Source organism: Aethina tumida, chromosome 6 (genome assembly GCF_024364675.1).
Source record: "Aethina tumida isolate Nest 87 chromosome 6, icAetTumi1.1, whole genome shotgun sequence".
Lineage (NCBI taxonomy): Eukaryota > Metazoa > Arthropoda > Insecta > Coleoptera > Nitidulidae > Aethina > Aethina tumida.
This window is the reverse complement of record NC_065440.1, coordinates 19,700,943-19,716,253: the sequence shown is the minus strand read 5'-3', so window position 1 is coordinate 19,716,253 and position 15,311 is coordinate 19,700,943. Positions and strand designations below refer to the sequence as shown.

The 15,311-nt window shown below is 40.0% G+C and overlaps 3 protein-coding genes across 5 annotated transcripts; all 3 read left to right on the top strand.

Annotated features, from left to right (window-relative positions):
* Nucleotides 1-173: 173 nt before the first annotated feature.
* LOC109606673 (ankyrin repeat domain-containing protein 13C) lies at nucleotides 174-3,173 on the top strand. Of its 2 annotated transcripts, XM_020023205.2 has the most exons (9): nucleotides 174-342; nucleotides 611-652; nucleotides 726-830; nucleotides 888-1,019; nucleotides 1,078-1,592; nucleotides 1,665-1,814; nucleotides 1,876-1,995; nucleotides 2,053-2,123; nucleotides 2,190-3,173. In XM_020023205.2, the coding sequence occupies exons 1-9, from the start codon at nucleotides 231-233 to the stop codon at nucleotides 2,203-2,205; spliced, it is 1,263 nt and encodes a 420-aa protein (XP_019878764.1). In that variant the 5' UTR covers nucleotides 174-230; the 3' UTR covers nucleotides 2,206-3,173. The 2 variants fall into 2 exon arrangements, with proteins under 2 accessions (XP_019878764.1, XP_019878763.1); XM_020023204.2 differs by having other exon boundaries at nucleotides 175-342; nucleotides 1,876-2,123.
* A 539-nt stretch (nucleotides 3,174-3,712) lies between these two features.
* On the top strand, nucleotides 3,713-13,043 carry LOC109607025 (uncharacterized). The gene is made up of 4 exons (XM_049968696.1): nucleotides 3,713-3,936; nucleotides 10,389-10,615; nucleotides 10,668-10,877; nucleotides 10,961-13,043. The coding sequence occupies exons 2-4, from the start codon at nucleotides 10,399-10,401 to the stop codon at nucleotides 12,211-12,213; spliced, it is 1,680 nt and encodes a 559-aa protein (XP_049824653.1). The 5' UTR covers nucleotides 3,713-3,936; nucleotides 10,389-10,398; the 3' UTR covers nucleotides 12,214-13,043.
* Nucleotides 13,044-13,172: 129 nt separating this feature from the next.
* Nucleotides 13,173-15,268, top strand: LOC109608024 (chitinase-3-like protein 2). 2 transcript variants are annotated; one of them, XM_020024469.2, is made up of 6 exons: nucleotides 13,173-13,351; nucleotides 13,407-13,543; nucleotides 13,637-14,252; nucleotides 14,310-14,525; nucleotides 14,582-14,792; nucleotides 14,858-15,268. In XM_020024469.2, exons 1-6 carry the CDS (start codon nucleotides 13,299-13,301, stop codon nucleotides 15,017-15,019), a joined length of 1,395 nt encoding a protein of 464 aa, XP_019880028.2. In that variant the 5' UTR covers nucleotides 13,173-13,298; the 3' UTR covers nucleotides 15,020-15,268. The 2 variants fall into 2 exon arrangements, with proteins under 2 accessions (XP_019880028.2, XP_019880027.2); XM_020024468.2 differs by having other exon boundaries at nucleotides 13,227-13,543.
* The last annotated feature ends 43 nt before the right edge of the window (nucleotides 15,269-15,311 follow it).

Below are 15,311 nucleotides of genomic sequence, written 5' to 3'. Positions count from 1 at the left end.
TGATCAAACTGTGTTATCAAAAAATAGTTTAATAATATATTTTCATGTTATATTTAGTTTATATATACAACACTATATAATATAAATACATATAAATAGTTTCCTGTTATTCCACGAGAGAAAATCATAACAACAGTGTAACATAGGGGGCATAATAGTCTGTGAGATGTTGTGTGGTGTGAGGTTAATGGATGTATTGTCAAAGTTGACGTTTGCCGTGTATGTGAAAAATGGCCGAAGACGGCGAGGATTACCCGTTGCACAGGGCGGTGTTTGAGGACGACAAGAAAACTCTCTCGAGATTACTGAGGAAACACGACATCACCGCTAAAGACAAACATGGTACTTGATGTCAATTTTCCGAGTCGTATACTATTCGTTACGTTTGTGTTTGCAATGCGTCTTTTCTGTGTTTACAAACTGTTTTTGTTGTTCTTACTTGTTGTATAAATAAAAGGAATAGCGAATTTGAAATAAATCTGTTATCAAGTATGAGGATGAGATTTGTCTCATATATATTAATCATTTTAATAAATCTGGAGGAGATAAATAGAGAGTGTTTATTATCATAGATAAGAATTGCTGATTTACTCTGGTATTTTTGTTGTAGGAAATACAGCTTTACATTTGGCTGTTATGTTAGGCAGGAAAGGTACATACATATGTTTGTTTAGTGTTTATTAAAACATTCATGTCTATTGTTTTGTTTTTTTTTTTTTTGACAGAGTGTGTCCAATTGTTATTGAAACATGACGCTCCAGTTAAGGTGAAAAATGGTCTGGGATGGACAGTTTTAGCAGAAGCAGTTAGCTATGGAAACAGACCAACAAGTATTAAGTGGAATTTGATAATATATCATCACATTTATAAATGTGTACTCTTTTCAGTATCTTCGTTGGTCAGAAAATTTAGGCAACAATCAAGAGAACAAATGGAAGAAAGACGACCAAACTTGGTTGAAGCGTTGAATAGAATTCCCGATTTTTATATGGAGTTGAAATGGGATTTTCAATCTTGGGGTGAATAAATTTATATTTGCGTTTTTCATTGTCATTATAAACTATGAATGTTTTTCAGTGCCATTGGTGTCTAGAATTTTACCCTCGGACATTTGTAAAATATATAAAAAGGGCGCAAACATCCGTCTCGACACCACACTGGTGGATTTCTCGGACATGCGATGGGAACGCGGCGACATTTCGTTCATCTTCAACGGCACCTCCGAATCGAACGAGAGTCTCACGGTCCTCGACAACATCAGCAAAGTTTATCAGCGTGTGCGGTACGAAGAGAGCGAGATGGAGATCGAGGACGAGGTCGATCTGTTGATGTCGACCGACATTTTAGCGGCACAGATCTCGACGAAAAGTATATCGTTTGCGCGGGCCCAAAGCGGTTGGATCTTTCGCGATTACAAGAAAGAAACGGTGGCGGGACAGTACGAAAGCGAACTGTACACGGTGCACGGGTTGATGTTGGAAAGCAGGAAGCGTCGAGAACATTTGTCTTCTGACGATTTGCAGAAGAACAAGGCGTTACTGGAGAGCTTTACCAAGGGCGGCAACCTTCAAAATTTAGACCAGAACGGAGCCGTAAGTGTTATCGTTTACGTTTGTCTTTTGTTTGTTTGGAACCGTTCAATCGATGATTTTGTTGGATTTTAGCCGGTGAGAAGAACGAGTCTAAGTCCTCCTCCGAGCAAAAACGTCACGTGGGAACAGTACATCAACTCTGAACCCAACGATTATCCGAGATTAGGAAGAGATTTGGTTTATAAGGAATCTTCAAAGAACTTTAAAGCCACCATAGCTATGGTAGTAGTTTTGTTTCGTACACGATCTTGATTTGTTGTTATATCGTTGTTTGCGGTTGCAGAGTCAAGATTTCCCACTAACTGTCGAGATGTTGGTGAACGTTTTGGAAGTGGTGGCACCGTTCAAACACATTTCGAAACTGAGAGATTTCATAACGTTCAAGTTGCCAAGTGGATTTCCGGTAAAAATCGAAATTCCAATACTCCCAACTGTAACAGCAAAAATCACTTTCCAACAGTTCGAGTTCAGAGATCACATACCTAAAGAAATGTTCGTCACACCCAAAGATTACATAGAAGATCCCACAAGGTGAAACAACATAACGACGACGTTGCGGAGAAGGCGATTTTATTAATTGTTTGTTTGTTTGGTCAGATTTCCAGATTTATGACGGCCCGAATTGCTGAACAGCTTCGAGCTGAGCTACACGAGCAAGCCGCAGTTCGTGGCGCCGGCGGAGAGCGGCGCACGCGCAGGACGTCGCTTCAGGAGACGAGGCTCCGCCCACCGTCAGATACGGCCGATCGCCAGCGGAAAGCCGACGGTCATCGTCGAGGTACCGATGTTGTTCTCGCTCGGCAGCGTCTACAGCGCCAATTGTCTCGTCTACCTCGAGTGAGATCCGTCTTTTACATACGCCCACGCTCACCCCTCCCCCACCCCCTCGATGTGCGACATCGTTTTCATTCGCGCTCATCTTAGTATTTTTTTCGTGTCTGTGATTTTTTGTTACATTTATTTTATTATTGTTTGTTTCGTAGGTTTTAAGAAACCGCACCGGTCGTTTGTGCGAACAAACGGAGATGTAAATTTTTAAATTGAACAATAATTATGCGTAAATTACAATCTGTGGTAACATATCTTTATTAAATATGTATATGATGTAGTATATGGCTGGACCATGCGTGTTGTTTTCATTAGGATTATACATTTTTTTACGTTGTAGTCATTGTTGATTGATGTGTTTTTTAATTTTTTTTTATTCTACTATTTTAATTAACTCATTTTTTATTACGACTACATTGATTGATTGATTGGAAGTTTTGAGCTATTAGAGCAATGAAATTTAAATTTAAGTTTGGCAATATCATTGTATCAATTATTTTCGAGTATAAATTGGAATGTATACTGATTGTACAGGGTATTTGTAATTCTTAAACCATCCCTAAATTAAATATTAAAATTGACGTTTTCTTGTCCCTCGTTTCTCTTTATACTTAAATTATGTGTTTTTTGAAAGACCAAAAAATGATTGATGATTGTGAATGTTTGTTAGATGAATTCTGTTTACCAAATTATGTTCAAGATAACTCAATGTTAACTATATTAAATATTAATAAAAAAAATGTTATATTTTTATACGTTTTGTTTTATTATAATTTAATTTTAAATTTCAAGAAAGTTTAAACAGGTAGTAAAATGTACAACGAATTCCTAACCTTAAACTTTGTACGTTCACAATAGAAATTGTCCGTTGTAAAGTTTATTCTAGTATGTTTTTGCTGTTGCGAATGGTTATTTTGTGGTTCCTTGACAGTGTAGTATAAAAGGAATTTCTTTCTTATCTATGAGTAGAAAAAGCATTATTTCGATAAAGGCTAAACAGGTAGCAGAAATGAGTCGGACAATCACAATTGACGGGTCAAATTTGTATTAGGTTCTGTTGTGATTGCCCGTCACATATTGTTTTAATTATTTTTCTTAAATTTATCGTGTTTGCATTGATATTGATTAAGCAGAGTAACGTTGGATCATTAATTAAGGAGCAGTAATAAAAAGAAGAGAAATCGTTGAGAGAAGTTCGGATGCAGCGTGTGAAAATTCCGGGCGGGCAATGTGCGACCGTAGTGTTTCTGCAAGTTCTTGAAAGTGGTCAACACACGTTGGCGCACCCGCGGCGGCCGCGTCAGTCCGTCGCGGCGAGTCGCGAACAGAGGATCGCGGCACGACAACGCGCGAAAGTTAACCGCTAAAATCGTGTCTCCTTAATGTTTTCAATCGGATCTATCGTTTGTCGGTTGTGCGGACGTTTCAGTTAGATCTCCGGTGCCCGTGTCTCGATGGAAGTTCTTTGAGAAGACGGCCGTGAAGAAGAGAAGCGTACAATATCAACAAGAAAAAGGTAAAAAACGTTTGTTCGTGTCTGTTTGGCGTGTTTCTTTCTATTTTTAACTCTCTCGGTCACCACAAATATGTGTGGATTTGTTTATATTGATGGGACGAGCGGAGTGTTGACGGATGGATTTATTGAGGAGAGTGGTTCGAGTGGTTCGAGTGGTTCGAGTAGAGTGAAGCTTAACAACATTGACGACGGTTTTGTGACATTGAAAAATGAATAAATTGCACATTTATTGGGAGTGTGAAAAATGAACGTTTTTGTATTGAATGGTTTGAAAGCGGCGCAACAGATTTTATTACAATAGCAACGCGATTCGTTTAACCCAGATCTGAAACCGAACCGGACCAAATAGATGGAATCTGTTGATAGGACGGATTAGTTTTTCAAGTGGCAATCCCGAAATAGAATGTGCACGAAGTGTATGTAAAACTGGCTGTGGCAGACTGCATCCGGTCGTTTTGTGTTGCGTTTTGCATCTGGTCTCATCGTCGCCGTCCCAAATGAAATGCATGGAATTTTCATTCGTCCGATGATGCAATTGAGTGTCGACAATTCGGGTTTAACCGACCCACAAAACAGATAATACTTTTGCATATACATCATCTTTCTGTAGAATTTATGAATAAGTTAATGAACAAGATTTGACTGAGCTTTTATTTCGGACAATTAAACTAATTGCTTGTGGGCTATTGTTGCAAAGTTGTCGTCGATTGTAAAGGGATGAACCGGTTAGGTTCATTTCTAAATATGCAAATGTGCTAATAAAACATTAAAAAGGTGTGAACGATTCAACGATCTCCGTTTCGTTGAACAATCTGTGTGGAATCTTCAATCGAATATTTCCTGTTGAACGTTGCGTTGAAATCCGAAACATGTTTCGATTGTATTAAGGCATTATACATTTCCTTCTTGAGGAGTTTTTTAGGTAACTATTGAGTAGTGTGTGTTCCATTTCTAACACGGTTACATCGATCTAACTTTACGAATTGAACACTTTTGGATTATTGATTTTTGTGAGAAACGATTCGTTCGTGTTGGAACGGATTGAAGGTGGAAGGACGGATGATTATTAAATATTCAAATAGTGTTTGAAGGATTCGAGAGTTGCCCACACCGCATCTACATTAACCTTAATTGGCTTATCACGGTTCACTGTTGCTGTGCATATTTCCACATTTTGGGCGAGAAAAATGCTGTTTGAGCGGTGCCCCTATGTGGATCAAGGTCGAGAACCAACCTTTTAATTTTTTTATTTATCGTACGAACACGTACAAGTATGTTTACACTTTCCGCTATTTCAGACGTTGGGTGTATCTACGAAAAAAAATCATTAGCATCGAATGAGTCGGAGAGTTCGACCCAATTCATTCACTTCAATCGATTGTTTTTTCCCCTCGAGGGGATCAAGAGGGTGATTGGAGGAAGGCAAAGGGAAAGAAGAGAAGAGATGGTGGATAGTTCATCGGCATCAGCATCGCTGCGGCGTTTGAACCGCCCGAAGGAAAATGTTGAGCGGCTTGTTCCGTTCAAGGACGAGATCGCAACTGCGGCGACAAACTATAAAATTGACCGAATCGGTTACCGTTTCCGTGTTCGCTTTAATGAAGAACAACGCAGATGAATAATTTCGTAATCGGACCGATAATATTTGATGTAGTGAATAATCGAATGTGTATTTTTGGCGGACAATTGTCCTTGACATTTGTAACTGGTTCACTTACTTAAATTGATTTTGAAGAAATGAAAGTTTCGTCATCAACATCATCGTTTCGTTGGGATAAGAAGGAAGAAATAGTTGCACAGCACGGTTAATGTAGAAAGTGAGAGTTTTGCTTGTGTGGGTTCTGTGCAGCGATGACATTTTCGATTTTTTTACGACTGCTCGACACGATCTTCTCGCAATTGCCCTCTCCTCTCGCAGCAAAGGTCAAACGTTGCATCCCACTCGTTCCACTTTGAATGCGATGCACCAATAAATCGGTCCAACAATAGGGAGGCGATATTGGGCAGAGACCAAAGCGGAGATTCGAAGAAGAAAGTAAAAGTCACATCGCTCTTCTGATGTTCTGATCAACCGATGGAAATATGTGGTGTAGATGCGGAATTTGAAGTTGCCTCGAGGTCAAATACGCATAACTGTAACCGAGAATAAACAAAAAAACTAATTCCTACATCCATCGTCTAATATGTTAATAACCGCAGATCCACGTTAAACACTCTTTTCCTTCCATTCATTTTTTGTTTCTTTTATCTAAACGGAGCCATTTGGCAATTTGGAGTGAGAAAATTGGGACACAAATCGTTATTAGCAACGAATGTTGTGGAATCCGTTAGAAAATGGGTGATTGATTGATTGATTGGTCAAATAAGTATTTAATTGTTTGCCAGTGTAGCAATAATTGTTATTAAACACGTGTCATCATTATTATTGGGTAATAACGGTCGAGTGAAGAGCGAAGAAGAGAAAAAGGAAGGAGAAACGGGAATGGGTAATAGTTAATGGAGTTGCCAATCATAAGATCAGAGAGGTTCCCACGAAAACAGGAGTTATTAAACTAACTGTACTCAACTGCCTAACTGATCGGTAATTTATTCAAATTGCCGACTGTTACGGATGATTTTGTTATTTTCAAACTAATTGCGTGTCGTTTTGTATCGTTAGTTGTCGCGATGAAACTGGATAGGGGCAACAGGGGGAGTGGCCAATAAAAATGCGATTGAGCCAAGGTTTATTGGTTTATTGGTACGTTAAGCAAATTAAGCTGCGGTAAAACAGGGACGATCGGCAATTGTCTCAGCAATAATGTCAATGTTGTTACCAGTTTTGTTTTTATGTTTTTCAACTAGAAAGAATGTTGAACGAACGTGAAAGTCGTCTTGTCCCGTCTTGTTGTGGCCTCTTTTGTTTTACTTTAATTCAAGATTGATAAACGGGACTGAAAATAGAAATGGACTGATTGATAACCTTTATGGGCCATTCAAATTGAAGAAAACCAATCTGACACAACAATGTTAATAATAAAAGTAATGTAATATTGTGTGCAAATGGAATTGGTGTGATGGCCTTCAAGACGAACACTGAACATTATTTTATCATTATCGTTAAGGAAAATGAGTAAATAAATAAATGAAGGATGAGCAATTGTCAGATTGTTGATTGAGGAGCAGTTAATTTGGAGGTCGAACACTGTTTATTTTTATTTATCTATCGACTCATCGGTGCTGCTGTTTCCTTTGACGTGCAACTAAGTCTGTTTACTCTTCGTCAATTAGGTACTTTTAATTAATTAACCTTCAATTAAACATCTTCAATGTTTTTAACTTGAATTTATGATAATCGTTCTCACCGAATATTATTTATGTAAAGTTGGGAATGAGGTAATCGGCAGTCGAATGTAAAGACACGATTTTTGTAAAACTTTCCTTTTAATGTAACAAACAAACAAACAACAAAGAACGACATATTAATTCGGCGAACGATAATTCGGGTAAGTTTACGAGTATTGTGTTCATGTCATGTTCGGCCTCGTCGCCTGTCGCAATCCTCTGTCGGAAATTGAAACTTTTGTCACGACCGTCCTTTGAAACCTTCTCCCCATTCGATGCAACTTTTCAAACAATCGAAGACACTCGTGTGCTTTGAAGTATTTGGGTTATCTGTTTATTGAAGATATGTAAATGTAAAAAGATAAAAAGAGGAGTTATTGGGAAATGTAAATAGGGGAAATGTTTGCATAGTGATGGTTGTTATCGCAGTTATGGGGAGTACTCGTGTAAAACGGTGTGTTGAAACAAACTGGATTAGCAGAATGCAGAAGTAAGTGTGGTGAGGTGAGCAGCGGCAAAAGGAGAATGAGAATGAGACCAAAGAGTGTCAAGTTCTGCGTTGGTGAAATGGGCGTCAGAACACGACCATTCCATGGTGCAATGTCAATTTGCGCCCGAAGACTCCACACTCGTTCTCTCTGCTGCTGTTGCTGTTGTTGTTGCTGTTGCCAACACCGCTTTTTACTTGCGTTGCACCGATTCCAATAATCCTTATCGCCTCCTAATTAATATGATTTATGCAGTCTTTTATCACCATTCGTTACATTGTTTTTTCCTTAATAGTTTCCTTAACGTACTGCGTTCCACTTAGAATTTGCATTTTCTAAAAAAGTTAATTATTCAAATATTCGTGGCTTATTAGGCTTTCACTTTGATTTATGCAAACCGGAATGGAACAACATTTGATTTCCTCCTTCCTATGTCGGGTGTCATCTCAGAGGAGCTGTCAGGTCACGCTTTATGTAACACCGAAAAGAATGTTGAACCGCCGCCGCATTTGAATATATGCAAATCCATCTAACGGACTCTCCACTCGGACCTCTCCTGTCCCAATTGGATCTGCTTAATTGCCAATTGCACTCTGCGTTTGCTCCAGAGACCCACAATGCCGAAACGTACCGCAAACTCTGCTTTGTTCAGACCGGAGATTAGATAGTGTAATTAAATTAGCGGGGACGACGAACGGCCGTTTAACGGTATTATTGAAAATTTTTACTCGAAAATCCCGATTCCGACTTTACCGCTACGACTAACAACTTAATGAACCGTCGTTCATCGTCTAATCTCTGCCAAAACCTACTTTCGTCCTCTCCAATGTCACTCAGTTCTTACTGCAACGATCGCCAACTTAAAGGAAGACTAAACAGTGATTATTGATATTAGTGTGATGTGGCAATTATGTGAAATTTCCTCACATTCCGAAACGGTTTTCTCTTATAATTATTTGAAGCAGCCACACAATTTTAATTTGTTTTAATAACCGACCGACTCGCAGGAATTAGTCAACTCGTTGCCCAATCCTCCCTCGTTCCTCCAATCAATTCTTTCATTTTTCACATCGCAGATGAGTAATAAAGTTTCTCTAGTCAAGAACCGAAAGAGAGCAGATGTCGTTCGGATTTCATAAATTTAATCACTCACTTTCCTCGTCGTCCAAATCTCTTCGTACTTGCCAAATGTTGACAGATGTTTTCGAAACGAATGCACCGATAACCACAATTAACGTGTCATCGTTTATTTATTAATTCAATGACCCACACGTACACACTCAACTTGTGTAAAATCATCGCTTTAATGTGCACAATAATCGAGTGTGTCGCAAACGACGATTAGAATGAACAAAAATTTCAAAACCCGCCGTTGCCCTCTTTATTATCACCATTATCTTTCTCCCACTATTCCTCTGTTTTTCATAAAAAACGAATCGAGGTCGATGTTCCAACCGTCCCGCAACATCTTGAACATCATCCACTTTAATTAATATGCGCCTCTAAAAATGAATGAAGTAATCTCGGTGATATTTTGCAAATGAAACAGAGATGGAGAATGTGGGTCAGTCGATGGAGTTGATGGCATATTGTAAAGCGCAGATTTCACAACTGGTCGCGATGCATTCAAACGATCATCATAACCATCAGCACCATCCGAAATGCGTTGTTATACAATTTGCAGCCCACCTTTCTCCCGTCTCGTCTAATCTCCGCTCCGCTCGTCCTTTCAAATAGACTCTTTTTTATTATATAACTGATCACGTGACCTGACCAAGGGTCGAGTCGATCATTGTTATTTCAGCAACAGCAACGGAAGTCTGAGCTGTGGACGGCTGAAGGTCGCCGGAAATCGAGACAATGTCCAAAACTATCAATTGTTTTCCTCTCTTCTTCAACTCCGCTTCCTACGACACTACGGTGTCGCATGAAACCAGATAAGACGAAGCCACCATAAAGATTAAGAGTCAATTGTGAAATAATCCACTCACTTGGACTTAATTTCGACGAAGAAAACGTCAACACATCTTTTCGCTGATAAAATCATCGTATTTTATTTTATTAACCAATTAAATCTTAATGTTTGGCCTTGAAATGTTAAAAAGTGGTCGCGGATTCATTCACAGGAATCGCCGTCTGACGCATCGCCACATTGACGCACGAATACCCACGAATTTACCATATTTTTTCCATTCCCCGTTTTAAACGCGACAATTTTCGTACATTATACATTATGCACGGTGTTTACTTCCGTTTTCCCACTTTAACGTACCAATGCAACGACGAGAGAGCATCACAGGTCAAATTACGGCCTTGCCAAGGTTATTTCGCCAACTGAAAAACATAATTAACCACATAACATCGAAGAGGAGGAAAAAAGCATTTTTCACTTCCGTTTCGATTGTTTCAAGGAAGACAATACGCATTATCGATGCGACGGTGAATATCGTAAATAATGGACTTTCACACGTCGATTTTACTTTCTTGGAAACTCACACACGTTCACAAATCGACAAACACGGAGGAGAGCCTCTGAAGCCTTGAATTGTTCTCCGACAATAAGACGCGGCCAATTAAAAAACTAATTACCAGTTTGGCAGTAGTTCGACACTCTCGCTGATCACTCGTTTATTTTGTCAGATTCCGCAACATGTCGTGCTTCAACTGCAAACCGAACGTCGGAGGCAGGTTCGTGACGAAGGTGCTCACCTTCGGGATACTCTGGATCCTCGTCGTCTACACGTTCTACCAGTTCCGGTCGATCAGCCTGGACGTTCCCGTGCCCCACCTGAACAGTAGGTTGTTGCTGCAGAAGCGACTCGACCCGTTGACGAGGCACGCCGACTCCACCACCGAGAGCATTTTAGGTAACCACTTCACCATTTCACCATTTATATTATTACACATTCGTAATTCCAGACTTGGAGCCGTTCGTGGACAAGAGTCCGTCAATGTCCGAAGACAAAATCGTGGAGGACATCCAGAATCGAGTGCCCAACCTGCCCATCGCCTACTGGAACAAGAACAAGAACAAACCGATGGGTTTCAACAACACTTGCGCCCGCTTCCCCAGTTTGTTCGAGTTGGAATTCAACAATCTCTACTGGCAAACCTTGAGAACGACCAACGGTAATTATCACTACTGCTGCTGCTGCTCCTCTTCTCCCCCAAACACACACATGTGTGTATTCATTGCGAACGTTTCGTTTCAGGAACGTTCCAGTTGTACGGCGCCTATTTGGACAAACGAGCCAACAACCGACTGGGACCGACCGTCCGCATCTTGGGCATGATCGACAAAATCGAACCTACCGTAATAACCTACTGCCAGCTGTGGTTCGAGGGGAAAAAGGAACCGGTCATCACCAAGAGTTTCGAATACAAATACATCTGGTACAAGAAATGGGGCAACTACAAGAACGGCATTTATCAGCCGTACCTCATCGCCTGCGTGCTCCCGCAAAAGTACAGGGACAAAGTGCCCGAGAGCATTTCGCTGGTCGAGAAACAATGTGACAACGCGACCAACAACTTGCGCGTCATTTACGAGAAGCCGGAAGTGAAAAAGGACTTTGCCGTCTGCGTGAAAGGCCTCGACTTTTTGCACGAGGATCTGAGCGTGCGACTGGTCGAGTGGATCGAGCTGCTGAACCTGTTGGGCGCGGACAAGATATTCTTCTACGAACTGCAGGTGCATCCGAACATTTCCAAGGTGCTCAAGTATTATCAGAACGAGGGCAAGATCCACGTGACGCCCATCAATCTGGCCGGCGGACAGCCCAACATCCCCAGTTTCCAACATCTGTATCTCACCAAGAAAACCAACCACAAAAGGCAAAACGAACTGATCCCCTACAACGACTGTTTGTACAAGCACATGTACAAGTACAAGTACATCGCACTGCTGGACATAGACGAAGTCATAATGCCCATCGAGGGCACGACGTGGAAGGAACTGATGGACAAAATCTTGCCCAAGGCCTTGAAAATCAACAAAGAGGAACGAGCCAGTTACAACGTCCGCAACGTCTACTTCTTGGACGACCTGCTGCACAATCACGGATGGTTCAAGGAGATCCCCAGATACATGCACATGTTGCAGCACGTTTACAGAGCGAAAAACTTCACGAAACCCGGTCAGTACGTCAAGTGTTTCCACAACACCGAAAAAGTACTCACCCTACACAACCACTTCCCGCTCTCCTGTTTGGGCTCCGGCTGCACGTCGTATCCGATCGACACGACGGACGCGCAGCTGCACCACTACAGAGCAGATTGCGTAAAAACTTTGAAGAAGAGTTGCGAAGAATTCAGAAAGACGAGCGTAATGGACACGACGATATGGAAATTCAAAGAACCGTTGGTGGCACGCGTCACCAACACCCTGAAAAATTTAGGCTTTTTCTCATCGGCAGATATAAAAGAAGGTGGCGGCGGCGGCGGCGGCAGCGGCGGCAAACGGTGAAAACTAACCACCGACACCGTCGTCGATTTTCGTTTAGTTCCTTTTTTTCATTTTTTTTTTTTTTTTTATTATTATTATTATTTTCTCGCCCCCGAAATTTATATTTCTGAGGCGCAACTTGCGCCACGACTGAGTAGGCGTTTTGTTTTAATGTGATAAATAATGTTCACACGTCGCGTGTGATAAAATCGATGGATGCGACGCGACTGATTGATTATATAATATTTTTATTTTGTTCGATTTGCTCAATTTTCAGTCAACAAAACAACAGCAACAACAACAACAACAACAACAACAACTAAGAAACACTTAGAAAGACGACAACAACAATTACAACAATGTTAGGCCATTTCTATTATTACATATTGTGTACATAGCGTTTAGATGTTAAGTTGTGATTGTCCAGGCCAGATTGGTAGGCGAAAAGGATAAAATCGAACCGACCAGATGCAGCAGGGTTTGGTGTTGGGGCCGCATCCTACACGTTGGTTCGTTCTTATTGACCTTATGTGCCTTACAAGTTGCCTTCAACTCCCCCAATTTTTTTGCCCTTAGTTTTTTGTAGGCTCATACATTATTTATTACTCTTTTACAGGGTGTTTATAGTAGCATGTACAATTGTTTTTTCTTCCTTCCCTCCTTCCTTTCCTCCTTTCCTCCTTTCCTCCTTTTTCCCGTGGTTTAGTTTTCTCAATTTCGAGCAGTTCAGTGCCTTGTCCAATTTAGATCGTAAGACCTAATCTATTTATTGTAATATTTATGACAATTTTACAGGATGAATGATGTTTTGTAATGATTTATTAATAAAATTATCTGTAACAAAATACAAATACTTCTTAATCTTATTTCCATACCATTTTTTAAAATATTTTTTACTAATCCAAATTATTTCGTAGGATCATAGACTATACTAACTGTAATAGTTCATCTATCATCCGATAGATGACACTATACTCAATCCAATAAGATTCCTATAATTGACAGTTGACACTTGACATTTCATTGGTTTGTGTAAATAAACATGAGACAAGAAAACATTATTTCCTTTACACATTTATGACAATAACAAGCTTCAAACAAGAAACATGTACGCGGAAGATCATTCCAGATATGTTTTGCTCACCAACGGCAACAACAGGCAAGTTCGTTTCTCCTCTCAAACTAAATAAATACAAAAAACATTCGATTTTTAGAACCTCTTGGATACGAGACAAGAGCACTCTGATATTGTTCGCAGTGCTCATTTTACCCGTTGTAATTTTCTGTGTCAGTTACATGACCCTGTTTGGCGTCTATGAGAAAACAGTTTTCCCAATCACCAGGACGTCAGGTATTCAATTCAATTCAATTCAATTCAATTCAAATTCAAGATTACTTTACATTAATCATAATCATCATCATCATCATTATCATCATGTTTTAGAAGTGTCTGAACTCGCCATTAAACGTGCCATAATTTACAACAGCCAAACATACAATGAAACAAATCAGATATCGTTTGCGGGCAGCAAAAACCACAGTGAAACTACGCACGACTATAAATTGGTTTGCTACTACAATTTCCCCAACAAAGAAGTTAATCCTTTGAAAAGCGAAAACGTCGACCCATTCCTATGTACGCATATCAATCTCGCTTTTGTGTCCGTCCTGAACAACACCCTGTACATCAGTGACGCACAGACAGCGACGATCAGAAGAATTGCGGCGTTGAAACTGATAAATCCAAAATTGAAAGTGTTACTGTCCGTCGGAGGCGCGGGTAACACCTCAGGCTTCGGCACGATGGTAACGAATCACGGCAACAGGAAAACGTTCATCAAATCGGTGATGAATTGCATCAGAAACTATCGCATCGATGGCATAGATTTGGACTGGGAATATCCCAACGAAGACCGAAAACAACGCATGCATTTCACGCAACTTTTGGAGGAATTTCGCGCGTCGATCAACAGACAAAACAAACCGTATTTGTTGACGGTTGCAGTCGCTGCCCCCGTTCCGATCGTCGACACCGCCTACGATGTCATGTACATGAACGAGTGAGAGAACGAGTGAAACTCACGTCCGAGGCTTGTTCTAATTCAATTTTGTTGCAGTTACGTGGATTATGTAAATTTGATGTCGTACGACTATCATTTCTATACGAAATACACGCCATTTACCGGTTTGAACTCGCCCTTGTACGGGAACTCGCAAGATATATTCATATTCGCTACCCTGAACATGAATTACACTGTCAACTATTGGAATTACAAAGGAATGGACAGGAATAAGATTGTTGTGGGTTTGCCAACTTATGGGCACAGTTTCAAGTAACCTAACCATATCACACATTGCGTTGTGTAATTAATAATTCGTTCGTTTATAGATTGATGAATCCCCGGAATAACGGTTTGTTTGCTCCCGCATCCGGCTACGGAAAACTGGGCTCGAACGGTTTCATAGACTACGGACAGGTGTGCGTGTTTCTTACTCTGAACCACATCTCACCCATTTTCGATATGGACACTAAAAGTCCGTACGCGTCCAAATATTTAGAATGGATTTCATTCGACGACGAACAAAGTTTATCTTACAAGGTTCGAATCGTTCATTCAGTTCACTGAGAAGTAAAATAATATTTCAATTATATATGTCTTTTCAGGCGGAATTCATCAGGGATAATCATTATGGTGGGGCGATGGTTTATTCGATGAACACGGACGATCATAAAGGCATGTGCGCATCGGTTGGTAAATCAACGATGAAAAAGTTCCCCTTGATCAATACGATCAAACAAGTTTTGTCCGAAAAGTCACTAAATTAATGAATAATCTACACCAAATAAAGTTCTTTCGACTGATTGATTCTAGCATGGATAGGCTTTTTGTAAATGTATTTCCGGTAGTTTACGGACTCTTCTCGTTCGAATTGTGATATTTCCCTTAGTATTAGAGAAAAACTTGTTGTTTCATGCTCAGAAACTTGTAAATGTATTATTATTATTATTATTATTATTATTATTATTATTATTATTATAATTATAATCTATTCATGTATTATATGATTGATTGATAAGGTGTTTATATTAGATTTATTTACCGATTTTGAAAGGCTGT

Excerpts from the sequence above, each read along its gene's own strand:
- LOC109606673 (XM_020023204.2), top strand. The coding sequence starts at position 231 with ATGGCCGAAGACGGCGAGGATTACCCGTTGCACAGGGCGGTGTTTGAG. Across the intron at positions 1,020-1,077 it reads ATGGGATTTTCAATCTTGGG|TGCCATTGGTGTCTAGAATT; the intron begins GTGAATAAATTT and ends AATGTTTTTCAG. Across the intron at positions 1,593-1,664 it reads ATTTAGACCAGAACGGAGCC|CCGGTGAGAAGAACGAGTCT; the intron begins GTAAGTGTTATC and ends GTTGGATTTTAG.
- LOC109608024 (XM_020024468.2), top strand. The coding sequence starts at position 13,270 with ATGACAATAACAAGCTTCAAACAAGAAACATGTACGCGGAAGATCATT. Across the intron at positions 13,544-13,636 it reads CCCAATCACCAGGACGTCAG|AAGTGTCTGAACTCGCCATT; the intron begins GTATTCAATTCA and ends ATCATGTTTTAG. Across the intron at positions 14,526-14,581 it reads ACTTATGGGCACAGTTTCAA|ATTGATGAATCCCCGGAATA; the intron begins GTAACCTAACCA and ends GTTCGTTTATAG.
- LOC109607025 (XM_049968696.1), top strand. The coding sequence starts at position 10,399 with ATGTCGTGCTTCAACTGCAAACCGAACGTCGGAGGCAGGTTCGTGACG. Across the intron at positions 10,616-10,667 it reads CACCACCGAGAGCATTTTAG|ACTTGGAGCCGTTCGTGGAC; the intron begins GTAACCACTTCA and ends TCGTAATTCCAG. Across the intron at positions 10,878-10,960 it reads AACCTTGAGAACGACCAACG|GAACGTTCCAGTTGTACGGC; the intron begins GTAATTATCACT and ends GTTTCGTTTCAG.